Source organism: Gallus gallus, chromosome 3 (genome assembly GCF_016699485.2).
Source record: "Gallus gallus isolate bGalGal1 chromosome 3, bGalGal1.mat.broiler.GRCg7b, whole genome shotgun sequence".
NCBI classification, from domain to species: Eukaryota; Metazoa; Chordata; class Aves; order Galliformes; family Phasianidae; genus Gallus; species Gallus gallus.
In genome coordinates, this window is record NC_052534.1 from 66,429,289 (window position 1) to 66,456,232 (window position 26,944).

A 26,944-nucleotide genomic window follows, 5' to 3' on the forward strand; every position below is an offset into this window, starting at 1 on the left:
ATTATTATCTTGTTACTGAAGTCGTCTGTCTGTGACTTGAAGGAGGTATAGTCAGTACATTCCAGTCTTGACCTACAAAATCCCTATTATTCCAGTCTCTTGATTTTTCTTACAGCAGACACTGCCAAGATTATATGGTGGGTGTGATGTGAACAAATGTCCATTTGGAACTCGAATGAAATCGCTGAGCTTCTCTTTACTCACGAGCAAATCCAAGATTTGATTGATGCTTCTGATTACAATCTATTACAAAATCCAACCTGTTGGATTTTCATTTCCCAGCGCATATTTGCAGTTGGCTAAATGCAGCATTTTACATGGTATTCCTCCTGTGTTTCTTCTTGCGATACTTGTGCAAAACCAATTCTATTTTATCAGCTGAGAAAATTATGATAAGAAAGAGGGCTGACAAGTACTGTCAGCAGTTTTGGAGGTGTGGTTTTGGTGTGAATTGATTTGCTCTGTGCTGTTTTTTGTGGGTTTTTTTTTGTTGTTTTGTTTTTTGTTTTTTTTAATGTTGTTGGTTGTTTATTGCCCTATAAACAAATAAATAAATTCCCCCCCCCCCGCATTTTTCACTGGCCAAGTATTTTGCTTAACTTAGTAGGGCTTTCAAATAAACTTAATAGTAGCAATGGGTAACTGCAACATCTGTTGGAAATAGTGTTCTGTATCTGAGACATGTAAAAACCTACTTGTAGAAAAGCTAGCTGTTTGAATTCATAAAGGAAAAATTATCTCAGTTCAGCAAGTATGGTAGTGCTTAAGCTATGTCAAAGAGTGTTTTTCTGGGAACAACTTTGTAGTATCTTATCTCTGTAAACTGCTCTGTTAAGTAGTTAGCAGAAACATCTGTTTTCCTGCTGTCCTTTTCTTTTGTTGCACTGGGTTCCATATTAGACACGGTTGTTGCAGGACTCCTTTTATAGCCAGGGCCCTCACCAAGACCTTGATTATCTCACTAACAGTAGTGAAATTATGAATAATGCAGTAGTGCTTGAGAGCACTGCATGTGCAGAAGATGTTCAGATACAGAAGAACAGAGTGCTTTTGAATAACAGAGTTTGCCCTCTAATTATTTAATAGTCTTGGATATTACACTGCTAGCAGTACGTGTAAAGGTGAAATACTGCTGCAAGCATTGGACAGTGTTTTGCAAACACATTTCATCTGTATTTCATTGAGGTGTTTTGACAGTTATTAGTATTTTTAGTTGAGTGGTTAATTAAAATTTTCTAGCTGATCGGGTCCTTAAAGGGTGTCTAAATTTGCAAGTTGAATTATTTTAAGCTATCTTTATTTGCTTTTAGCTGTATTTGATGCTACTACTCAGTAGTAAATCTTTAGGATACCTTCTTTGTATCTATTATATAGCTACAAAATACTGGATCTAAAGTAGTGTGTTCTCCAGCATGGAGGATGCTGGAATATGGATTAAAATACTGGAACAAAGATTGTCTAACAAGATCAAGTAAATTGTTCAGTTGTGATTTCTACCACTTGATGGATGCTATGAAAGAATATTATAAAATAATGTGTTTGCTCATATGTCAGATTTGAGGAGGTGAAACTATTACAAATACAATGCCTGTTGCATAACATGCTGTTATATACGTATTCCTGGTTGTGTTGGTATGTTTACCTAAATCGGAGTAACGTGATTCATGAGCACTAAGATCAGACATATAATGCAGAAATTGTCTGATATACCTGTCAAAAGCACTAAGCCTTTGAGCTGCTAGAAGCAGTGGCATGGGAAGTTGGATATATTATCAAAAAGTCATTAAGTATATAATATGCAACATTAGTGAAGAGAAGATCTTGGAATTCAGAAACAAAACTGAAATATAATACAGTAGCAGAGAGCGGTAATACTTAGATCTAACAAAGGATTATTTTTCACTGTTTTCCTACAGATCTCAAGCATATGTGGACCATATGGATGGATCATATTCTCTTTCTGCGTTACCCTATAGCCAGATGTCTGAACTTCTGAACAGAGCTGAGGAGCGAGTGTTGGTTCGACCACATGAACCACCACCACCACCTCCAATGCACGGTGCAGGAGATGCAAAACCTGTGCCTCCTTGTGTTAGGTAGGTAAAGAGCAGTCAAGTCACATGCAGTCCTGTTGGGAAATCTGTTTTCTACTACCCCACTAACAGTTATTAGTATTGCTTTCCTGCGGCCCAGGCAGTACACACATTCTGTGTCAGTCCATAAACCTGACGTCTCCACAGCCACAGGGTCACGTAGGAGTTGGAGAGAAGAGTTAAAACCTAAGTCTCACAGTGTGTGATTTTGGAAACAGACGCCACCTAGCCATTGATATTTTACCTGTGTAACCTTCTGAGGATAACTGTTTGGAAAAAGTTTCTTTGAATGATGTTGGAATCTCAGCATTTAGCTTTGGAGTTTTGAAAATCTGGAAATCTGACATTTGTGCTAAGCTGTATTTGTGAAGGAAGAATGCACTGTGGTAAGGTGGTTAGCTGACAAAACTACACATTCATTCCAAGTTCTAAATTACAGTGACTTTTTTTCCCTCTATTATTTTAATTTTCATTTCTCTGCCTTCCCAGAACTGGATACTTAAAATATTTTCACACTTTTGGTACTTTTGTATCAAAAATCTTAGTTTAGGGTCAGGTATGTACAGTTTAGAATAAAGGACATTTAAGTTGTTTCATCATGAGATGTTAATCTCTCAAGAATAATGTCTTTTTACTGCCCAGGAGAATATATGCAGAAATGCAACACTTTTAAAATTAATTTTACCACAGCAGCTGAAAGAAATCCTCTAGTGGTCTTTCAGGAAAGTAATTTTACTGTTCCTATTTGTATTTGATTCACATATTCATTGCACTATAATGAATAGCTAGCATATAAATATACACCTCTGTAGATAAAACTGATGACCTTTAATATAAGCCTCACTCGCTCTGTCATCGGACCTTAAATAAAAGTATTTCACTTCTACTCACTGCCTTTAGTGTTCTGGAGGGTTTGCATTAATTGGTTTGGTTTAGGTTCTGTTGGTTAAAGCAGTTAATCAACCACTAGTTCCCTTCAGGTAAATAACTTTAGATACATAACTTTGATTTACTCAGAGTTGGGAGGAGAGAATAATACTCGCCATAGGAAACATCTGATAAAGATGCAGGTTTGTATAAAATTGATTAATAGTTGGATGTGAGCAAAGGTCTGTTGGAAGACTGATGCATATTGCATACTGAGAATTACATGTATTAATATAAGTTACCTTGAAATCATCATAGTACATAACACTCTTTAATGGCCAGTGCTCAGTATTCTTAAGTTGTAGAAATTAATCTATTACTATTTTTTTTTCCACTCTGCAACTCTAATAACTTTGTCACATTATTTCAGTTCTACTACTGGATTGGTAGAAAACCGTCCTCAATCACCAGCGACAGGCAGACCACCAGTGTTCGTGAGCCCCACTCCTCCTCCCCCCCCACCACCACCTCTTCCATCTGCTTTGTCCACCTCATCACTACGAGCTGCGATGACTTCCACACCACCTCCCCCAGTCCCACCTCCTCCCCCACCTCCCGCTGCTGCTCTTCAGGCCCCAGCCGTGCCACCTCCGCCAGCTCCTCTCCAGATAGCTCCTGGGGTCCTACATCCAGCTCCACCTCCAATTGCCCCTCCCCTGGCACAGCCCTCCCCACCTGTCACTAGAGCTGCACAAGTGTGTGAAGCGGTACCAGTCCACCCAGTTCCTCCTCAAGGTGAAGTACAGGGACTTCCCCCACCACCCCCACCTCCTCCCTTGCCGCCTCCTGGCATTCGGCCCTCTTCTCCTGTCACAGTTGCAGCCCTTTCTCACCCCACTCCTGTTCTTCACCCTCCTCCCACGACCATTGTTCCTGGCCCTCATGCTCCTCTCATGCCTCCATCTCCACCGTCCCAAGTGATTCCTGCTCCTGAACCCAAACGCCACCCTTCAACTCTTCCTGTAATCAGTGATGCTAGAAGTGTGCTGCTGGAAGCAATACGAAAAGGTATGAAACAGAAAGAATGATCTCAGAAACTTAATAAATCCTCGTTGGCTTTGAAAGATGGAATATTTAACATATAAGAAGTTAGTTTAAAGAAATGCATCTTAGCAGTGTTTCTGTTTTCTGTTCTCTCAGTGTGGAGGCTGCCAAGTAGTCAGATTTTCTTTTTTTTCTGTTTGTAATTGCACTTATCAGATCCTTAGTTTGGATGGCAAAACTGGTTCTCTGTTAAAGTTAGATTGGAAGAAGTGTACATGAGTTTCTAGATGATCTTTGGAGATTATCTCTTCATTTCTGTCTACCTATTTCTCATAGCCTGCAGACTGTGTAGAAGACAAAAACATTTATTTTCACAGACTTTCTAGATAAAAAGCAGAACAGTTCAATGAATGTTTTGATCATATTATCACTGTATTACAGTAACATCTAAATGACATTCAGAAATCACTGCTAAAGACCTAAAGGTGTCTAGATTGCAGTCTGAACATGTCTCCACACTGGTGTTGAACAGAGTAGTTACACATCCCCCGCTGACAAAGTGCAAAGTGCAGAGACTCAGGGCAATGTTTCCTGGTCATCCAGGGGAAGGAGTTGTATCTACAAACTGACAAATCCCTGCTGCACTCTGAGTGCTGCTGTTGGACTGTGTGGAATCTTTGAATAGTGGATCTTTCTCAAATGTTCCTTGTACTACATTCTTCTGCTTTTCCTGTGCCTCTACAACACAGTACAGAATCTGTATTGTACTTTTGTACTGTACTATCTGTAGATAGTCTGTAACACTCATCTGAAGTAATTTTTAAAGCATCTATATGCTTATGTATTTATAACATTTGAATAGAGTAGTGTCTGTACCAACAGTTTTTGAATACAACAGTAGTAGAGGACATCAGCAAAAAAACTGAGGAGAGCCTGCTGATACAGTTTGGCTGATCCCTGAGAAAGCTTTTGGCTGAATCTTGCATAAGAAAGAGGCCCAATTACCATAGCTTAAATTCCACCCAAGTACATGTGCTATCACCTGACCATGGAGAGGGAGGACTACTAAGTATAGGATTTAGGTCAGTCTATGGTGTCATGAATATAAATCCCCAAATACACAATCTCTATTTTGTTTCTAATTGTTACCAGCATTTAGCTTTCTTACGTTATCGGTATATGATATTTCAGCTTTGTATTTGACACTTAAGTAATACTTCATGCTAAAACAGGCTGTTACACGATCAAAACTGAGTTACAGGAAATTGTGTCTTGCTAGGATACCCAAATAGCTTTAACTTGTAATTGAAGCCATGAAGAGAGAGTATAAAAAGCGTTTGGAAATGTGAATAGTAAAATGGCTCAATCACTTAGAGTGGTGCTAAAAAACATGAATGTATCTCTAATGAGAAATCAAAAGCAGGATGTTCTAGTAGGACTGGTGGTCCTATCTGCAGGAGTAATTCTGACATTCTCCTCTCTAAAAGCTGGCAGAGAACTTCCTCCTGAGGAGGACAGTGTCCTCACTCTTTGCTTTGCTGGCAAAGCGTTCAGTGACTCATGAGCTAAATATTTCATATGGTGTTAAAGCAGGGCAGTAACACTTCTGTGATTTGATGTTCTTCAGGTATTCAGCTGCGTAAAGTTGAAGAGCAACGCGAACAAGAAGCTAAACATGAGCGCATTGAGAATGATGTTGCTACCATACTTTCTCGTCGCATTGCTGTGGAGTACAGCGATTCAGAAGATGACTCAGAATTTGATGAAGTGGATTGGTTAGAGTAAAATTAATACCTTGCTGTACGCTACAAAATCGAATGCTAATGTCCATTGTGGTGCTTGTTCTTTGAAAGTTTGATGGTCATTTCTAGTGTTTTTTGTATTCTTTTCTTTACATGATTAATCCATGTTTTTCTACTTTTCAGTTTACAAACAATTCCTAGTGCATCTTTTGAAACTAAATGTTTTACAGTGGCTTTTCTTACACATCTCTTTCTTTGGAAGAACATACTTTGTTCCAATAGACCACTAAGTATTAAGCATGGGCAGCTGTTGGTAGAGTAGCAGTTTCAATTTTTTGGCATATCTTAACTGTGCACTTTGTGAATTTTAAGTTAATGAAGGCAACTGAGATTGACATTCCGAGGGCAGCTGTATGTACTAATGAGCCTTATTCCACTTCTGTAATGTTTTAAAAACATTAAACCTAGCTATTGAGATATCACTGCCTCAGTTACATCTGTACAATAGGAGTACATACAGTTAGCAGCACTGAACACACTGAAAGGAAAATTGATCTTTTGGGGTTTTATTATTGTTTTTATTGTTGTTTTAAAATAATTATGGCCTTATTTGAATGTTTAGAGATTCCCTTTCCCTTCTTCCCTCCCAGGTACATATTGTGTGGTACTATTTTTGCCTGCATAATACAAGTTTAATTTTTTTCCTTGTGAAATCTTCTGACTTAAACATGCTGTGTAACTTATGTAACTGTTAAAATAACAGTTTGATTTAATAAATGGTTCATTTTAAATGTTCCTGGTTGTTGCTCCTTCAGTGAAGCCTGCTTTTCACCGCTACAACTGAAGCATACCTGGATATCACAGATTAAGTCTGTGGCCTTCAAAGGTGCAGTAAGCATTCTACACTTGATTGAAGTATTCTACACTTGATTGAATACTACATTAAACAAACAAACAAACAAAAAAAGAACATATATACTGTTATCATCAAGTGATACAAGAAGATGAAAACTTAATGTGATCCATTAGTTTAAAAAAAAGAAAAGTGAGAGCTTGTGGCCTATATGGTTTGTTGTTGGTTTGTTTGGTTTTTTTGTTTTTTTGTTGTTTTTTTTTTTTAGAGCTTTACCATTATTGTATCTTGAGAAGAGGAGGTACAGCGGTCAAAATCACCATCAGTGAAGACTGCTAGGAATATGGGTGATACTGCAAAGTGATTTTTTAAGTATTAAGAGTGTTGTGTATGTTGAATAGTTACAGGGCTTTTGTGTTTCCATTCTCTGGAATAACTTGTTTGACTGTGAGTGTAAAGTCAAAACTCTTCTGATAATGGAAGCATGAGAGGCTGCGAGAGTGCTCTACCTTGCTTACTCCTGGAAAATGAGTGCTCTACCTTGCTTACTCCAGGAAAATGGAATTACCGAGTAGTGGGAAAACAACGTTTAAAGTTGGAACAAGGTTTCTGAAGGTGAGATATGAGATGTGCAGAGGGTAGATTTAGATTAGGTATCAGGAAGAAATTCTTTACTGAGACACTGGAACAGGTTGTCCAGTGAGGTTGTGGATGTCCCCTCTTCGGAAGCATTCAAGACCAGGCTGGATGGGGTTTCGAGCAAGCTGGTCTAGAGGGAGATATCCCTGCCTATAGCAGGGGGTTGGAACTACATGATCTTAAGGGCCCCTTCCAACCCAGACCATTCTATGATTCTGTGTTCTGTAGGATGCAGAGCAATTTGCAGAGGCATGTAGCTATTAGCCTGCTTGGAGGACTGAGCAAACATCCAGAAGTGCAGACAAGTAGGAAAAGAGCAGCTCTTCCAGCTTCACTGTCACCATCAGAGGTTATGCTGTAATTTTATCTAGTTGAAGAATTTTTTCACTGCAACAGTAATGCCTTTGTTACATTTGCAGTTTTCCTTTTGGATATTCTAGATGCAGCCTGCGCTGTCACTTGAGCTGAGCAGCATCTTGGTGCCTTGGCTGGAACTGCTCAAAGCTGATGATCTCAGAGCACCATCACATCTGCCCTGTAGGTGTGCTGACTGCATCTGGTCTCTATGAGCTGGGTGTCTTGCATAGTCTCAAGCAAGCAGAGGGGTTAGTGTGGGGAAAAGAAAAAACGTACATAACTGCAGTTATCACATACTGGGCTTGAACATATTAAAAGTCTTGATTGATAAATGGTTGCTATTGACCTGTTTCACTGTCCAGGTGATTAATAGTACCACTTGCCAACTGGTTCCCAGGGCAGACAAAGCACTCATTTCATCTGATGGAGTCACAAAGTAATGAACCTTGTCGGAGAAAAGTCAGGAGTTAAATTCAGGCAGGATTTCAAAGGCAGGATTCTTGGCCTTCTGCCATCGCTACAGCTTTCTGCTATAGCAACTGGTCTCCAGACAGCGATAGCATGATTCACGAGGACTGAGAGGTGATTGTTGGATTTTAATATTTGCATGTACGGGTAGACTCAAAGTGAGGCCTCTGCAGTTGCTGTGATTTGTGGCCCTCTTACTGGAGGTTCTGTCTGCCCTTCTCATTTGGTGGAATGCTGCTTGGGGGCTGCTTGTGCCAGCAATTAGTTGTGTAATAGATCATTGATCACTTTGTCTTGGAAGCTGCAAAATCAGGCCTCCCGTATCGAACTGTTTACAGGTTCTGTTGTTTACCTCTGTACGTTTACAGAAGTTGGTTAAAATCAAAGGCTCCAAGTCTGCCATGGAAATGTCTCAGTAGTGCTGTTCAATGCAAGTAAGAGAAAATTTTGTAAAACTCCACACCTTTCTTGAGCTGTAAGCTGTGATTGTTAAAAATGATCTCTCGAAAAAAAATGAGGGAAAGCAAAGAACAAAATAAAAGCACAGAAAGAAGCAGTGTAAGATACTGGGGGACAGAACTGGAACAGAAGACTGCGGAGTTACAGAAGTGATCATTTAGGGGTTATATCAAAAGGTAAAGTAACAGTGAAGTGGTCATAATGGACACACTGCAAATAAAAAGATGAATGGATGAGAACAAGTACTGAAGAAACCAAAATGACAAGGAGACATAATTCTGATTCTTCTTTAGCGTTACATTGTGAACAGCGGCCTTTAAATATGAAGTACCATTAAGGGATTATGTAATCTCCTGTTACATTGGAACCAGACAAGCAGGAAGCAGATTTAAACTCTTTGAACTGTTGCTGGCAAAAGCATCCCTTTGTGGATGTGGCAGAGGGGTGCTATGCCCAGCGCTCAGGGTTGCTGACACTGTCAAAGTGCTGAGCTTTGGCACGTGCTGTGGGATGTGGGCATACCACCAGGTACCTGTGGCCACTGCAACTGGTGTTCCCTGCCAAACTGGATCCAGCTCCAGCTCAGTTTGCCAGCTTGGCAAACACAGGGTACTGCCGTGGTGTGAGGACTCATGGAAAGCACAAGGGCTTCATTGGCAGGGCAGGAGGAGCCTCTGCGGGGCTGCCCAGCAGCCTGGCCCATTGCTCAGACCTGGCTATGCCACCTGTGTCCATCAACTCCTCCAGCCCTTTGCCATGTCTTTATATAATACACAAGAGTATTCACAAGCTGCTTTAATGCATTACCATCTGGAGTACTTTCACCATGGTCCACACCCTCATTGCACTGGCAGGTGAAGCAGAGGGGCAGCATGGTCTTTTTACCAAATGCACGTGCTCAGTAGACAGGCTTTGTTACTGCTGAAACCCAGGGGTTTTAACACAGCTTTATGCAAGTATTATTAAAAACAAATAAAACCTAACAAAAACCTTCCAAAATTATCCCTGTTCGCTGTTGTTTTCTTTCATTTTAGCCACTTTTGCTCCTTTGAGAGCCATTTCCTTCATCACGAATTGACAATGCCAACACATGGTTCCTTTGGGCTCCCCACCTTACTTCTGCTGAGCCTCACTCAAAGCCATGTTGCTACTACTTGGCTCTGCACTTCCCAACTAGCCTGAAATAACTCAGCAAGCTGCCCAGTCCCCTACCCTCAATGAGAGTAGCATAGGGTCAGGGTGTTTGCACGCTCATATAGCTTAACGCTGATTCTTGGGCTGAATCTCCTTTATGTTTTGGCAACCCTACCCATGGAGGGGGAGGTTGGAACTGGATGGGCTTTAAGGTCCTTCCAACCCAAACTGTTCTATTATTCTGGTGTTTTAAAACATGATTGGTAGGTAAAACTGAAGGAGTTCTTCCTACCCTTACTTGTGCTCATTGGTTCTTCAGTGGGGCCAGCCACCACTTCAGCCCCAGTAATACCATTTGTGAACACAGGTGAGGACTGCAGCTGAGGCTACCCTGGGTGCTCACAAGCAGCCACCCAATGTCCTGGCTAAGCTTGGCCAAACTTCCCAGAGTGCAGCCCATGAATTGCTCCTGTCATTTACTTTCCCACGGGATGCTGCATGCTCTCCTTGTTTTAAATTATTGGTTTTGTTGTTGTTGTTTTCTTCCCAGAGGTTTAGCAAGCAAACAGTGGGAGACTGAAAAATTAAAGCCATAAAGTAATCTGCATATTATCAGTAATTACCATGAATCAAAAAAACCACTTCAGCTGGTTATTATTTCCCCCATAATGTAATTGTCTGTGCTGACAAAGGTAGGAAACACTCGTTTTCACCAGAATAGCAAACGATTTCCTGCTGTGAGCGTAATACTGTATCAAGCAGTTTAGTGACCACATGAACCTAGCTAATGAAGTTGGCATAAGATAGAAGGGCTCTTGGAACAAAAACCCTCAAAAGAGCTCGCGTGTGTACTGGGAGGAAAGACGGCCTGCAAGTTAAGCACAACTCCCTCAACCTTTCTTCATAGGAGAGGTATTTCAGCCTTTCCACCATCTTTGCGGCCCTCCTCTGGACCTGCTCCAACAGCCCTGTGTCCTTCTTTTGCTGGGAGCCCCTAGGCCTGGATTTAATACTCTGGATGTGGCCTCACAAGGGCAGAGCAGAGGGGGACGATCACCTCCCTCTCCCTGCTGGCCCCCCCTTCTAGTGATGCAGCTCAGGATGCAGTTGGGCCTTCCAGGCTGCAAGCGCACACTGTTGGCTCACGTCCAGCTTCTCGCACATCACAAGCCCCAGGTCCTTGTCCTCAGGGCTATTCTTAAGCGAATTCCAAATCTGTACTTGTGTCTGGGATTGTCCCCCACCAAGGTGCAGCACGTTGCACTTCATTTCACGCGGGTCCTCTTCAAAAGATGGAGCGCAAACTGTAAACTACCTTTGACAGAGAGCGGAGCAAGTGGTTTCTCAGCCACTCGAGCCTTCCTGAAACATCTCCACCCATCTTTATGTTTTCTGCAGCACCCCCCGGGCAGCCCCGCAGCCTCAGGCGTGTTTGCGGCCTTTCGGTCAGGGCTGACCCCGCGGCAGCGCGCTGCGGGCCGGGCCGGGAGGGGGCAGCAGCGCCCCGCAGGCGACGGGATTGAGGCCGCGGCGGGACTGAGGCCGCGCCGGGCGGCTCATCTGTTTCCTGCGGTGTTTTCCCGTGGGGTTTCCCAATATTTCCAAAAATACCGTCTGAAGAATATCGTGAATGCTGGGATGTTTGCGAGCAGCCGCGCTGCTGATGCGCAGGCAGTATCCGGAGCGCGCTGGGGGCTTCCAGAGGTGCGGATCGCTGTGTTGGCATCAGGCTGCTCCTCTGCGTGGCGGTGGTGGTTCTGCACGGGCTCTTACTTGTGGGAAAGCTGCATGAGAAATGCAGGGTGTTATAGGTGGCATTCCTCGCGGGTCGGTACCATCCTTATACAGTTTCAACAACTTCAGTGTTTTAGTTGTGCGAAGGACCTGCTTGGACCGAACCCCTGAGAGTCCTCTGGGTGAACACACAGAAGAGCACAGCAGGGAAGCCCTGGGCTCTGTCCATTGCAGCTGAGTCTGTCGTATGAGGTGTAGGCGAAGCAGGAGGGGATCAGGCCCTCTGTGGTTGCTTCCCCCCAAGGAAGCAGCGGGCAGATGGCAGGAGCCATGTTGAGACCTCACTCAGGCTCAGACTGGGGGAGCCACTGGTCTGCGGGCTCGCAGAGGCATTGCTCTTTACGAAGGTTTGGACACCATCAGTGCAGGTGTCCAAACAAATCCCTCGTTTCAGAGTCTCTCACGGTACCACTTGATGGGCTCCTGCCCACCCTGCTTCCTGCAGGCCGAGTGAGGGCAGGTCAGGGCCGCAGCTGGGGCAGGGTGTGGGCTCCACGCCAGCCACTGCAGCCACGTCCCCTCCTCACTGGCAGAGTCTGTGTGGCCCCATGCCACAGCCTCTGGGGGGCATCTCTGGTTCCCATTAAATTCAGTACCCAATACCCACATCATAAATTGCTTCTAGTAAACAGTGGAACCTTCATCAGCAACCGGATATTGAGGCATCTGTGCCTGTGATTTCCTCAGCTTGTTTGAGCACAGGTGATCCTTTTACAGGCTTCAGTAAATCAGACTGGTTATGTTGGTTAAATTGCGGTTTTGTTTTGTTTTTTGTCAGCTGCCCATGGATTGCGACATTAATGTTGTGCATAACTGTGTCACATACCTTCCTAAAAAGAATATTCTTAGCAGTACAGTAAGAAAATTCTGTGAGAATCTCCCTCTCCTTCTCCTCAAGGAAAAGCCACACCAGGCAGAAGCAGTTCTGTGTTCCCACAGCCTCTTTGTGGGCCCTCACTGCCATCCCCTGCCTGTCTGTCCCACGGACTGGCAACACTATGAACACCCTCATGTGTTCCTGCTGCCAAAGGAGCCTTCCATCTTTCCGCCTTTCCTTTCTCCCTTCAGTTCTTGCGTTGCTTTGCACATTTTGTCCATAGGATGGAGCTCACATGTGCTTGGAGAGGCAAATCCAAGTTACACTCGTCTCAATGAAATTGTTCTGCTACCACAGACATCCTTGCACTCTACAGATATTTAGGATAGTGAATGAGTGCAGTTTCTGCGTGGGGTGATCGGCTCCTCCTGTAAGAGCCTGAATATCTTATCCTCAGTGCCTGAACATCTATGTACTCTAGCAAACACAAGGCAGTGCAAGCCTGTAAGGCTAAAGAAATCCATTCACTAGTGCAGCAGTATAAAGTAAAGGAGGTCTTGCAGTTCCTTTTCTTGCACAGCTCCATAGGTATTAGACAGCATCTGGTCCATCGTACTTACTAAAATGCATCCTGTACTGTACCCCTCAGAAGCTCCAGAGAATGGAATATTTGGGTTTTGTTTGTCTAATTTGAACTCGGTAGCATGAACATCTAAACGGATTGCCTCCCTGCAGATTTTTCTTTGTCCAAAGTTCTTATAATTTAGATAAATGCCAACTTGTCTTCATCAAGCTTATAGCTTTGACAAAAGCAACTATTGATTTTGCCTGATGTGATCCATCCCGTACGAACGCGCTCAGCTTCTCACTCATCAGCTTGTTACCTGCTACATTATTACATATTGATTTGCTTATTGGCTCTGTATGTACCACCTGTAGAAACTAGTTGAGTTGTTTGCCAATTTAGGGGATCGACCTTCTCTCTTTTACTCCGGTTTTCTCATAGCAAAGCATTTCTGCAGTCTCTCAGAAAGGTGGCATTATTCTTTGTTGGGTCTCATAGGTTTCCCGAATGACCTGAGCAGAAAGAGACTCAGATGATCTCTTAAAATCCCTCATACCCTGACCTCTCTCAGAGCCACAAACTCGGTCTTCTGAGGTTACAGATGCTGACTTCTGCAGATACACACATGCACACCCACCTTAATTCTGCTGCCAGACACCATTACATTACAATTACCATTGATTAAAGTTAATGGGGGTGTCCTAATAACACGGACTAGAATTTGACCCCATTTGTTTATCCACATCATTCCTGATTCAATTTGCAGCCTCTACAACGTGATGCTGGTTGGAATAGAGCACGTACAGTGACCAGACCTGATCTTCTCCAGGAGATTGCCTTCCACTTCCTTATAGTTTTGCCAGTATCAGTCCCTGCCCAGCAAGTGACCACTTACACTGTGTGGGTGGGAAGTGTTCAGCCCAGCAGCAGTCACCCTCCCACTGGTCACAGATAGCTTGGAATAAAGAGCACCTGCAGGGAGATTTAGGTTGGATGCTGGGAGGAAATGCTTTGCTGAGAGGGCGGTGAGGCTCTGGCATGGGCTGCCCAGAGAAGCTGTGGGTGCCACATCCCTGGAGGCACTCAAGGCCAGATTGGATGGGGCCCTGGGCAGCCTGAGCTGGTGGGGGGCAGCCCTACCCACAGCAGGGTTTGGGGCTGGGTGGGCTTTCAGGTCCCTTCCAAACCAAGCCATTCTGTAATTCTATGATTCTGTGACTCTGATTCTACAATTCTTTGTTTCTATGAAATCACTTCAGATATTTTTCCTGTTTGCCACCAGTTTCCAAAACCAGTTTTAGCTAAAGGAGAAAGTCTGTTCATTTCATACTCTTTTTGCACAGTGTCTCCCAGCAAGCCCTCAAGCCCAAGTAGCAGTGCTGCAGACACAGCTGTCCTCAGGCGACTTCGGTTTCTCTGCGACAGCCTGGAGTTCATCTGGGTGCAATCGTTAATAGGAAATGTGGCAGAGCCCCTCCTGCTGCGATGGATGATTGGTAGTGCTGCAGCCTAGTGCATGCAAGGTAGGCCAACAAAAGAAAACTTTGAAAAGATACTTGTGTATACACACACAAACTCAGAGTTCAGTGTTTGATTAGGAGGATGATGACACTCTGTAGGAAATGCTTCGGGAAAAAAAGCCCTCCTTGTATTTATTCACAGGCAATTCTGCATGTACGGACTTTGTTCTGGAGTGTAGATGCTGTATGAGCTGGAAAAGAGTCAGTACCTGACACACAGCTAATCACAAAGTTTCTACAGAAGCAAAGAATTGTCGTATCTGTAAAATCTAAGCACCTGCCATTTCTGTATTTGCACAGAGCAAATACAGAGCAACAGTAAAGTATGTTAATGACTGCAACAGTGACCCAGGAAAGCAGCACTGAAAGAGACCTCAAGGATTTACTCGACCTGTTGCTCCCCTCAAACTTCCAGTGTTGCTCCCAGGAGACTTTCGTGACTTGCTGTGGAAGGCTGCTGGTGATGGCTCTTCAAAGCAACATTTTCAAAAGTCAGAGATGGCAACCACAGGGTTACAGCACAAAGGAGCTTGTGGAAAGAAGAACAACGTTTATGTGATGAATGAGATGTCTCTCACTCTGGAGACATGCAGCTTGACGGGGTGAGGCGGAGGATGGGGCAGGTTGACCGTGGCCCTGCTGCTTATTGATGCTCGAAGTGCTGGAACATCTGAGAAATTCTTGTGATGGCTTTAAGGAGGGTTATGGATATATAGATATTAAGGCAAGGCCGCCAGGGAGTAATCTGAGGAAGCAAGAGCAGCAACTTTTCTTCTGTGTAGAAACAAACGGAGGTGATGCCAGGACAGAATGTCTGAGTGTCATAGGGTATTTGAGAAAGGAGTGGGGGCAGGATGATGTAAAAGCAGGCTTGGACCATTTAAAAATATGTTTCTTTTGCCTGTGGGCAAGACAGTCATGGAGGTAAGTGTGGATATCTCAGTCTCTGTTTCTGATTAAGAAAAACAGAAAATTGCAGACCACAAAGGGGGACTGTCTGAGGGTGATTCACCTTCACTCATGAGTGAACATGGAGAAGTACCCTGTGGAGAAAAGGTAAGCACTGGCAGAGTAAGTCTGCATCCATCTGAGGTACTCATCTGTGTTTATGCCTAAAGTGCAAAACCCAAGATTTTAGGGACATAACCCATAAAAGATCCCTGCCATTGTGTCTTTTCCTCTCTAGGGGCTTTCCAGACAGACAACAAATGTCACCAGTATCTTACAGACTCTTCTAAGGAGAAGCAGGAGACAAAGAAAGCTACAGTTATGACAGACTCCATCCTTTTTGTTTGCATCTCTACCAGATGGACTCACACAACCCTCTTCTAGTCTTCCCAGGTGCAGCAAAGGGAGAAGTAGAACAGAAGTGTTAAGGGGAACAGTCCCCTGTGAGGCGACATCCTCACAGCTCCTCACAAGTGAAACCCCACTGAGAGAAGCAGGGAAAGGGTGTGGTTTGGCATAAGGACACCTCTGCTTCCTGCATGATGAATGAGCTTCGTTGACACCAGATATTAGACACGCTTGGCATGCTCCCGACCATTTTAGTGGCCATTTTAGACCAAGAACAGCAGGATGGAAGTGCATTATTAGGAAGCTTTTACCAATACCACAGGCATCCTACAGTTAGGTAAAAGGTCTCAGTTGTAATGACTATGAAGGCAGAGCCAGAGCATTTCCTAGTTTCTAAAAATGCCCTTTGAAAGAAGAAAAATGGAGACTTTCTGGGTGGCACAATAGCTGCCAGCATAAGAGTGAGTCTCAGTGCACAAGTGAACAGCTGGGCATTCACCTAAATAAGATGAGAGGGTGGCTATGCTTTGCAGAACTGCTAGGCCTTTATTTCCTACAAACACATCTCTCAGCTGAGGTAGCCTGCAGTACTACAGAACTTGCAGAACCAAGTTGGCTAATTTTTCCAGTCCCATTTCAGTTGAAAATAATGCAATTAGCTGTTCTAGTTCACAAATAGGCAGCATCCATTTACTCTTACAACCCTCTATTTAAGCATCATGAGTGAGACCTCATGCAATGGGTTGCTCTGCACATACCTGTCTCCCAGAAGACTGTCTGCGACTGTAAGGAGCAGATCAGGACACAGGGGGAAGGAGCTACGTCGAGCTGAGAGGCTGCTCAAAGTCTTGGGCTTGTGCTTGGCACACTAATCACATTTAATCCCCAAGTCCTCCCCGCAAAAGTCTTTCTGATGTGTTTATTTTGGCAGCCTAATTCAATCAACTTTTCTGTGTGCCATTTATAGAACACTGAACGTATGGAAAGGTTGAAACCCAAAGTTATTTGTCTCCCATTTTCCTTATTTGCCACTGCGCAAGTGCATTTAAGACAAAATACTCCACTGTTTGGAGAAATCATAAGTACTTCAGGAAAATCTAACTTCCTACAAATAAAGAAGAATTAGCACGGTGTCAAAATTCAGAGATTGCTATTGAAAAGGAGAGCTGTCTGTGGATTTACTGTTACACTTGTCTTCAATTTCCAACAGAAGAAACTTCTTTTGACAACACCTTAATATTACCTAGATGCACTTCTTTCTATAAAAAGCAACACCAACTAGAAGTGACAAATTATATCTGCCTGCAGGTATAAAATCACATCTCACTGTGACGCAAAGGATAACGTGTCACTGAAGGTGATGATTAGAAAAAATCAATCATTCAAAGTGTGTCATGATTCTAATTACATTTTATAGAAGATTCAACCTTTATTCAAACAATCTTCATTTTGGAGAATGCTTCCAGAGTCTCTCCTTCTGCCTCAGTTTTAAATGTAATTATTAATCTGCATGACATTACCTTGTCAGTGAGAATGAGAATATAGATCCATACAAAATATGCCATATCTCAAGAATGACAGAAGTTTCAAGCTTACTTTCAAGAGTTTTTTTCCAAACTTGCCCTGAAGAACCTCAATCTTACAACTCACCAACAAGCAACCAAGCAACAAGCAGACCGCTTGGATACATTCCTTCCCAGGAACAAACTCTGTATTAAAACAGCCTGGGGGTAGAGAGTGAGTGGCAAGAAAAGAGAGAGCAGGAAAATATTCACTCAGTTATGATTTTTCCTTTCTTCCCCTGGAGCTGCTTTACCTCCTGATTGGGCCCAGGCTGCTGCCAGCGACCCTCGCCCCCACCAGAGGGGCAGCCTGCAGGCTGCTGCCTGGCTCTAAGTGCTCTGAGGATAAAAGCGTGAAGCAAACCATCACTTTGGTACTTGTGGCCAGTAAGCAAGATTTCTGAGGAGACCACATTTAGGAATATAGATGCTTAAATTCTTATTTTAATTCTGATCCTAAGTATCTGATTCTCACTTTTATGCACAGATTCATCTTTATAAATCTGGCCCTCGGGGCTGCCATCCTGCAGATTTCACGTAATAAAAATGGGAAACAAATAACCCTCTTTCCCTTCTGAGTAAAGGTAAGCATGCAGATATGTTCAGAATCAGGAACTCAACTCACACAGCACTGTTCCTTTTTCTTGATTACATAACCATAACTCCTATTTACATGTTTATGAATAAATACAGGGATACAACCTAGCTATCAAGAGATATCTCTATCAAGAGATAGAGCTCAACTCAGAAAATGTTCCTGTAATACTCGCTCAAATTTACTGTTTCCACTCAACACATCTACTAATACTTATGTGCATTAGCAACAGGCAAAAGCTGTGAAGCAAAGTGCATGCAAATATTGGCAGATGTTTTCCCAGGTATTTTCCTGACTTGACCGTCAGCCAGATTATGAACACTTGCACAGCTGTGAGTGAGATCAAAAGGAAGCTCATTCTGGATAACACTTCTGCAGGGAAAAGCACCCCCAGGAAATGCTCCAGTAACAGAAATATCCATTACAAAATGCAGCTTTCTGGAAATGTAGATGAGAACTATAGCTCAGATCATATCAAGCAGTATGGGAGCAATCTGTTGGTGTGGATGGCAGAAAGCACGTGGAAAGACGTGGAAAAACTAACAAATATGAATAGGATGTAACCAAGACACCAACAACATCTCTTGGTTTGTATAGTATTGGAACATTAGAATTACTGTTTCTTTATTTTAATGGTTTGGGTCTTTTCTATAAGTTCAATGCACCATGATTGAGTGTGGAATATTCCTGCCAGGGGCCCAAATATGTATCATAGAAACACAGAGCCTGTGTTTCCTTTGTTCAAAAACAAAAGGGAAATATCCATTCCTGAAGGAGATGTGAAAGGACCATGGATTGTGGTAGGTAACAACCCCGTTCTGCCCCACGCTTTGTGCCATGGGGAGCAGAGAGGTAGGAGGAGTAGAAGGGGCACATCATGCTGTTGGAAAAGTCCTACAGGTGATTACCAAGCCTGGCCTTGTGAATAATAAATTAATTGCACTCAGAAGCAGGGTGAAAGGTGTATCTTGACTATGTGTTATTCCTTCACAGGTCTATACATTAAGTTGGGCAGCTCAAGGAATCTGTCTACAGTTGCAGCTGTCGACACAAGGTGTCTAAGATAACCATAGCATGATTCTACAATGAAGAAATGCTTTTGGCTTCCTTTGTGCAGCACAAGAACATTGCTAGAAGGGTACACCATATCTAGCTGTTGTTTCCGTTCTGTAGTATGGGATACCTTGAGCCACTGCTCTCTCCACCTAATGAGGACATAAGCATGTTCTTTTCTATTTCTCTCTTTCTCCGACCACTTATATTATGACACCATCAAAGTAGAAAGAATAAAAGGTGTTAATCTGCAGGAAAAAAAGTACCTTAGCCAGCAGCCTTTGGTGTGGACTCATCATACACAGACCACACCAAGGCCGTGGCTCCCTCCTCTTTCTGTGTTTTTGCAGCAGAGCTGTTGACATGGGCCAGCAGACACAGCTGGCTCAGTGCTTACAGCTCCCCAGGCACTATTGGTAGCAGCTTGGTAATTCTGATGCAGGGTTACTGCCCTTAGTAAATGCAACTTCCCCTGGGGAGTGTTTTCCATGTATGTTCAGAGGAAAGAGGTTAAACACAAGGAGGGCACTGGAATGTGAGCTGGTTTGCTACCCAGGGGAGCTTCGTGTGGCACTGTGGAACAGCTGACAGGAATCCAAGAGCTGACTCCCATGCTTCCAGCTATCCTTGCCCTAGCAGCTCCCAGATGTCTTAGTTTCAGCTGGGATGGAATTGTTTTCCTCAAAGTGGCTGGTATTATGGTACTTCTTTTCTTTTCTTTTTTCTTTTTTTTTTTTTTTTTTGGTTCTAGGAGGAAAGCAATGTTGATAACACACTGATATTTATAGCTGCTGCTAAGCAGTGTTGTACAGAGCCATTGCCATTCACAGAAAAGAGCTGAAGGATGTGGGAGTGAACAGAATTAGGACAGCTGACTTAGACTGGTGAAGGGGATATTGCACATCATGCAGAAGGAATTTTGAAGGGGATGAGAATTCACTGTTCTCTTCTGCTGCTTGGGGGGGGTAGCTGGGCATTGGTTGGTGGGTAGCAAGCAATAGCATGTGCATGACTTGTTATGTACATTTATATATATATATAGACATAGTCATAACTGTTATTATTTTCCTTTTCTCTATCTTAGTAAATAGTTTTATATCAACCCACAAATACTACTGTGGGTTTCTTTTTTTCCAGTTTTCTCCCCTATTCCATTGGGAAGGGGGGGAGTGAACGAAACGACTGTGTGGTGCTGAGCCACCTGCTGGGTTAAACCACAGCACCAGGGAAGTGCCTACTCATGCCACCCCAATGAGGAACCTGCAGTGCAGAGACACTCACAGCCCAGTGTTCCCCACAGCATCAGCCCCACAGTGAAGAAATTTACACCCAGTGGTGAGTTCCAGATGTTCTCAGCATCCCAGCAGAGCTGAAACACAGCTGCTCAGTTGCTGCTTTCCCTCCAGTGTGCACGACCCTGTCGTGAAGCAGCAGGACGGAGAAAATGTAGTGGTTCTTCTCCTTGTCTTTTCCTTTTAAAGTGAATGTCAAGAAAGATGGCTGAAGAGCTTAGAAGCAGCTGCACTATCAGAAATTATTTGTAGTTCATTAAAAAAGAAATCCTTAAAAAATTACTGCAGCAGAATGGAGATGAGAACTTCTATTACCTCGCTGTGCGTTATTTAGTACCCGTGGTTCATTACATTCATAAAAATATGCACATACTCAGTTTTCAGGTTTAAAAGTGTTTTGTCATTTTGTTTGGTTAGCTAAAAAAGGGGTTTTGTTTGACCTGTGATTTTGAATCCTGCTGTTTTTTTAATATACTGTGATTCATACACAGCAGCCTGCAGAGTCGTTCTCATTCCATTTGCAGTGGTGTTATACTACTGATTGCAGCAAAAAAACCCTACAGGAAACCAAGTGCTGTATGCTGCTTTCAGACCAGCTCCAGACCAGCTCCTGCTCACTAAAGCTGTGCTGCTCTCTGCAATTACTCCCACCAAAATTATGGAGCTGAGCACAGAGAGAGACACTTCACATATGTAAAATTGCCAGAATCTGGCCTTTAGAGACACTGTAAGTCTCATATTATTTTCAAGTTTAGTAATAAACTATTGGCTTTTAATGAAAATTGGAGCTGAGGCTGAGGACTTCCTGTCTCAAAATTGTATGATTTTCAGTGAGAGGCTGTCATTATGATACTGTCATTATTCTATGATTATCTTGGCTCATTTGCAATAGATAGAAACACAGTTTCAGTGAGTGCAAACTTGTAACTTTCTGACGGATGTTGATGTTATCTACCTCAGAATAAGACAATGAAGGAGTTTTTAAAGGTACCAAAGTTGAAAATTTCATTTCCTTTTCCAGCTAAGACTGCACATCATATATCATTACCGAATGGTGAGCTTTGTACCTAACTCAGCATACATTTTCTCCTCTGGAAGATAATACCATTGAATTGAGAATGTGAATAACAGTAAGCACATGGGCCCACAAGTACAAGGAAAGATCTGTGCTCGCTGGTGGTAACAGCAATTACTGCTGCAATTGTGCAGCCCTTATGTAGACAAAATTGCCCATTGACTTGTGGAAATACAAGATCAGACACACAGTACGTGATTGTCCTGAGCAGCATTACAGGCAGTGACAGCAGAAGGGCAGCCGATTCCATGTTAGGTCTGTGTGAGGATTGAGGGGATATGTCTTGCAGTGTACTGGCAATGGGGATTCCAGGAATTCTCATTTTTGTCTTCCAAGACTCATTTTATGAGCAAATTAGAGTGTCATTGGTCTGACAACATGAGAGTCTGTCGATGCAGATAATGCAAATGTAATACCATTTTCTCAAATAAATGTCTGTTGTTTCATTTGTTGTTGTTGTTGTTGTTTTTGTTTTCAGTAAAAAACTCAGCAATGAAAATACAGGTGTCATGCTACACACAACTCTCTCGCTTGCCCTATCGAGAATTGTGGATACTACCAGGAGCTGCAGCTCCTCTTTTTCTAAAGTGAGATGTTGCACGGGGAGACAGATCATGTAGTCTACTTTCTCTTATTCTGCTCAGTTACCCATACGGGTTAGCACTGTCTTTGGAAATGAAAGGCTGTTTTTACTGCAACAAGGTTGATGTCAATACCACTCTCAAGGATAACCAATACCCAACAAAATACCCTCTCCCCTTTTGCATTAGCCTTTCTCAGAAATTATGAGACAGCAAAAGCTTTCTGAAGAGAGTATGTAGAAAAGAAGAACATTTGTATTGTCCCAATAAAATGAATGGATAACCTTGCTGAAAACAAATTTGCTTCCTAGTAGAGGGGAGGAATTCTCAGGAAAATACCTTGAAATTATTGTGTTTTCAACAGGAGTTATTCAACTTTATTTTGTAGGTAGAATAAATCATTGGGAGGAGAGCTAATATGAAAGTATGGTCATGTATTTAAAATCAAATCAAAGCCAGTGTATGTTGTGCGAAACAGTGGAAAATCATATAAGCTTTCAAGTTCTGGATTAAGTCATTTATTGCCAAAGTAGAAATCTAAGATTTCTATAACTTATTTTTACATGAGTTGTAGCTGTTTAATGGACTTGTGGTAGAAGCAAGTTCCTGGTAAAGTCAATGGAGGGAGATGGGCATTACTGCTTTTCTCCAGCAGATTTTATCTTATTTTAACTTTAGTGCTTGGAAGTAGACATGAGAAGTTTCCTTCAGTAGCTTTTTCTTTTGTGAGAAAGGCTTATGAAACTAAAGCCTAGGAGATGGTGAGCGTTCCAGTTTTACCAGAAATTCTTATCAGATTTCACTAGTCCAAAGCATTTGTTGGTTTTATCTCTCAGCAGTTAACACCAATGGTAGAGTGTCTTGGGCCAAGTCTATAGAAGTTGCTAGAGCAGGGACAGGATGAAGACTCAAGTGTTCTCCACCATCACCGTTTAGTCAAGTTGCCAATGTAGCGCATTGCACATGCCAGTGGATGCTTCCAGTCCACAGTTTAGTCACAGTTACCCTGATTTTGCAGAGGGAAAATTATTCAGACATGTTTTGTGACACTTTGCTGCAGGGCTAGAAGCAGTCTTTGCTTTGTTTCACTCAGTAATTCAGATGTATGAGATGAAAAATTCTGGGGTTTTGTTGCTTTTGACAGCTGAAAAGAGGGGAAAGCTATTGTTTCTCACTAACAACTTTACAATTCTTAATCTGATCAGCATTTGGGCCCGTCATAAGATCTGTTTTATGTCACATCTGTAACAACACTGCAAGGATGCCCTGATGAACAATTGCAGAATTGTAGAATTGCAGAATCATTTGAGTTGGAAGGGACCTTTAAAGGCCACCTAGCCCAACTCCCCTGCAGTGAGAAGGAAAACCTACAGGGTGCACAGATCTTGGGGCGCACAGAGTCCCGTCCAGCCTGACCTTGAACGTCTCCCAAGGATGGGGCATCTGCCACCTCCCTGGGCAGCTTGTTCCAGTGCTTCATTACACTTCTCATAAAATTCTTCTCTTATATCCAATCTAAAGCACCTCTTTTTTTTTTTTTTTCTTTTTTTTTTTTTAGTTTGAAATCATTTCCCTTGTCTGCCATTTCCCTTGGCCTACCACAGCAAATCCTGCTAAACTCTGTCCGCTTCTTTCTTATAGCCCCCTTTTAGATACTGAAAGGCCGCTACCAGGTCTCTCCAGAGCCTTCTCTTCTCCATGCTGAACAGCCCCAGCTCTCTCAGCCTGTCCTCATAGGGGAGGTTTTCCATCTCTTTGAACATTTTTTGGCCCTCCTCTAGTTGCTTTTAACAAGTCCATGTCTCTCCTGATGCCTGAATGTTCCTAAATGTGTTCATCAGTTACAATGTCACATTTGTGATTATTTGAACTGATAAAAATAATGGAGATACCTGAGTCTGGAATATGGTTTTCCAATGAGATCACACCTAAAATTAAATGTCTTCGTATTCTCTGTTAAATTTTAATTATCTCATCATATCTGTTTTCACAGAAGTACAGTATTACTCATTCACAGCCTTTCTGTTGTGCTGACTGCTCCAACAGGGAGGTGCTTGATGTGTTGCCACTCATAAGCTGGGAAACACGCTGGCCCAAACTCTCTATATAGCACCATGCACATTAGATTAATCTTAAATACAAATTGAAATGAGAGTGACAAGATATCACATAGCCATAATGGGAAATGTAATGTAACTATAAATAAATAAGAAATAATATTGCTTTTGAAATATGCTGCACATCTTGCTGCTTCAAACAAATCTGTTGCCTGTGAATTTGAATTTGAACCTGAGTGAAGAAATGTTTTCCAAACTCTGAACAGTATTGACCTCTGATGGACTCTTTGAAGCCGCTAGCTATGGGATTATCTGAAAACTGTGTACTGCTCTGAGACAGGGAGACAGCAAAGATGCACTTAAATGATTTTTTTGCAGTGCACAGTCAAAAAAAGGAGGGGGAGGAACAATTCATATTACCCACAGAACTGCAGATGATAATGAAAGTCAATTTATTATGGCGTTATACAGGCTTTTAGGAAAGGAGACTTTTTTTTCTTTTTTTCCTTTTTTTCTTTTTTACCCCATAATGTTAGACTGTAAAAAGAGCACAGCTTTGAGTTTGATTTCCCCCCACTGTTTAATAACTTTTAAATATAACATCATCATAAATGGCTAGGTTATAAATTGAAAATGAATCCTACAGGAAGCGTGGAGAATAATTGTGATTAGTAGCCTACTTGCCTGGGTCTTTTGTTACTTTTTCAGTAGAGAATAAAAGGGAGTTTGTTCTCTTCTTTGCTTTTTCTTTACCAGAGAGAAGAAGAGAGCAAACAAACAAGCAAGCAGAAAGGTTCCTTTCTTGGTACAGGATTTCATCTCCATAGTAAATGATGATCTCTTTAAGTGGAATTACATGGCAAGCTTTCAAAAGTAAACAAAGGAACTTTGCTTACCTGGAAAAATTTCCATCTCACTTATTTCTTAAATCATATGAACACACAATTTTTTTTTTTTTACATCTTAAATGTTTTTATTTGTGTACAAAATGTTATAATTTATCAATATTATGCAGCAAGGTATTGCACACGTTCACACATACATTCCCTCCCCCCAACACATACACAAGTACAAATAGAACATAAAAACCAACTTTCTTTCTCTCTGCCCTTCAGAAAGGCAACACTGTTTTGGCAGATCAGCAGCTAGAAATAAGGTGCTATAATTAAGCAGTATCAGAACATCTTCACTTTACAAATGTGATGTGCAAATTTATGTACAACCACTTTTTTTTCACAGAACTGAAAAGTTTATACCCTGAACACTTTCAAAGATACAAACATGTATAAAGTGCTAATATTTAAGCATGTTTTCAATGACTTCACGACAGAGTTTGAAGTTTATAACAGGCACTGTAATAATTCGCTAAGTGGATTGTCACTTGGTGCAGTACTACAAAAAGAAAAGTCACTCAGACATCACTAGGGGACCGGGAGCGAAAGGACACTTTAGACTGAAAGCAGCCACAGAAGAGAACCCACATGGACCTCTGAATTTCTTGGTTTCTGTAGGCGTAAATAATAGGATTGATCATGGAGTTGTAGGTAGCAGGTAGAAGCGTGGCGTAAGTGTACACAGAAGGGTAGTCGGGATCCCCAACCACACAGTAGATGGCAAAAGGTAGCCAGCTTGCTCCAAAAGTCCCCAGAATTATAGCAAGAGTAGACACTCCCTTTTTGGTAGCAACATAGTGTGATGCAGTCAGAAAATGTTGCTGGAGAGCTATCTGATGGGCATGTCTGCAAACTATTTTACAGATTTCAATGTAGAGATGGAGCATGATGATAAAAATGAGAAAGAAAGAGGCAGACAGCAGAGTCACGTTGCTCTTGGTCAAGGGTCTGACAACGCTGCAGGCAGCGCGGTCATGGAGGCAGTTCCAGCCCAGGACCGGTAGCAGCCCCAAGCAGAGGGAGACCCCCCACGTGCACACCAGCATAGTGTGGATGCACAGCACCGTCCTCTCTGAGTAGTAGGTGAGAGCATTGTAGAGGGATAGGTAACGGTCGACCGTGATGGCCAGCAAGCTACTCACGGAGGCGGCGAAGGAGGCAACGAGGAATCCCACGGTGAGGAGGCTGACCGTCTCGGAACGGATCACGTACTGGAAAACAAAGTTGAGGATGAGGCCGAGCCCGGCCAGCAGGTCGGCCGTGGCCAGACTCCCGATGAGCACAAACATGGGGGTGCGCAGGGTGGGCGAGTAGCAGATGATGGCCACCACGATGGCGTTCTCGCAGGCGATGGCAGTGCCGGAGACGCACAGCATCACGTCCCAGGGGTTGATGGCGGTGGGCGCGGGGGGCCGCGACGCCAGCTCCAGCGAGGCGTTGCCGGCGCGGGCGGGCAGCCAGGGGACCGCAGCCGAGCTCTCGTTCAGGACCGCCGTTGGCTCCATCGCCGCCGGGACCGCCAGTGCAGGGCAGGAGTTGTGAGCGGAGGCGCGGCGGGGCGCGGGGCGCGCATGCCGGGCGGGGCCGCCGCCCTGTCCGTGGTTCCGACCACCTCTGCCCGTGGTGCTGAAGCGCTCTGTCCGCGGTGCTGAACGCCGCAGCCCGCGGTGCCGTGCAGCTCTGCCCGTGCACTGCTGCGCCGCCCGAAGTTTCCCCGCCGTCCCGGCCGCCGCCGATCCCCGCGCTCCCGCTCGCTGCGGCTTCGGCAGCGGCTTTGGCGGGAGCGGGCGGCCGACGGGGCGGGCCGGGCAGCGAGGGGCTGACGTAAATGGCGGCCCGCCGCCGGGGGCAGGGCGCTCGCCACCGGTCCGCCGCCGGCTCCTGAAGGGGCGGGGGCAACCGCTGCCGGGGGCGGGAGCGGCTCGGAGGGAGGCGGGGCGGGGAGCGCGGGCCCTTCGTCGGGGGTGGCGGGCGCTAACGGGGAGGGCAGGGAGTCGGACCCGCGCGATGCCGCCGTGCTGAGAGCGGGCCCCGCGCGGCGAGAGTGCGGGGGAAGAGGCGGCGAGGGCTTCAGCGTGCAGCCCTGGGTCAGAGGTTCTTCACTGTCGCAGTGAAAAAAGAGACGCGTTTAAGCACCTCTCATGAATGTACAGAGGCTGCTGAACAACCCCTCAAGCATCAGTGAGGT

The 26,944-nt window shown here is 43.6% G+C and overlaps 2 protein-coding genes across 8 annotated transcripts in view; one reads left to right on the top strand and one right to left on the bottom strand.

Annotated features, from left to right (window-relative positions):
- Positions 1–6,541, top strand: part of WASF1 (WAS protein family member 1) — a 79,891-nt gene extending 73,350 nt beyond the window's left edge. For all 7 annotated transcript variants that reach the window (XM_046939598.1, XM_015284566.4, XM_015284567.4 and 4 more), the window contains 3 exons: positions 1,917–2,096; positions 3,391–4,028; positions 5,632–6,541. In XM_046939598.1, the coding sequence (XP_046795554.1) occupies positions 1,917–2,096; positions 3,391–4,028; positions 5,632–5,789 (976 nt within the window). In that variant the 3' untranslated portion in view covers positions 5,790–6,541. The remainder of the gene's footprint in view (positions 1–1,916; positions 2,097–3,390; positions 4,029–5,631) is intronic.
- Positions 6,542–24,829: 18,288 nt separating this feature from the next.
- On the bottom strand, positions 24,830–26,549 carry GPR6 (G protein-coupled receptor 6). The gene has a single exon (XM_004940310.5). It carries the CDS (start codon positions 26,259–26,261, stop codon positions 25,275–25,277), a length of 987 nt encoding a protein of 328 aa, XP_004940367.1. The 5' UTR covers positions 26,262–26,549; the 3' UTR covers positions 24,830–25,274.
- Between the last annotated feature and the right edge of the window lie 395 nt (positions 26,550–26,944).

Coding starts and splice junctions, on each gene's coding strand:
- GPR6 (XM_004940310.5), bottom strand. CDS start 26,261: ATGGAGCCAACGGCGGTCCTGAACGAGAGCTCGGCTGCGGTCCCCTGG.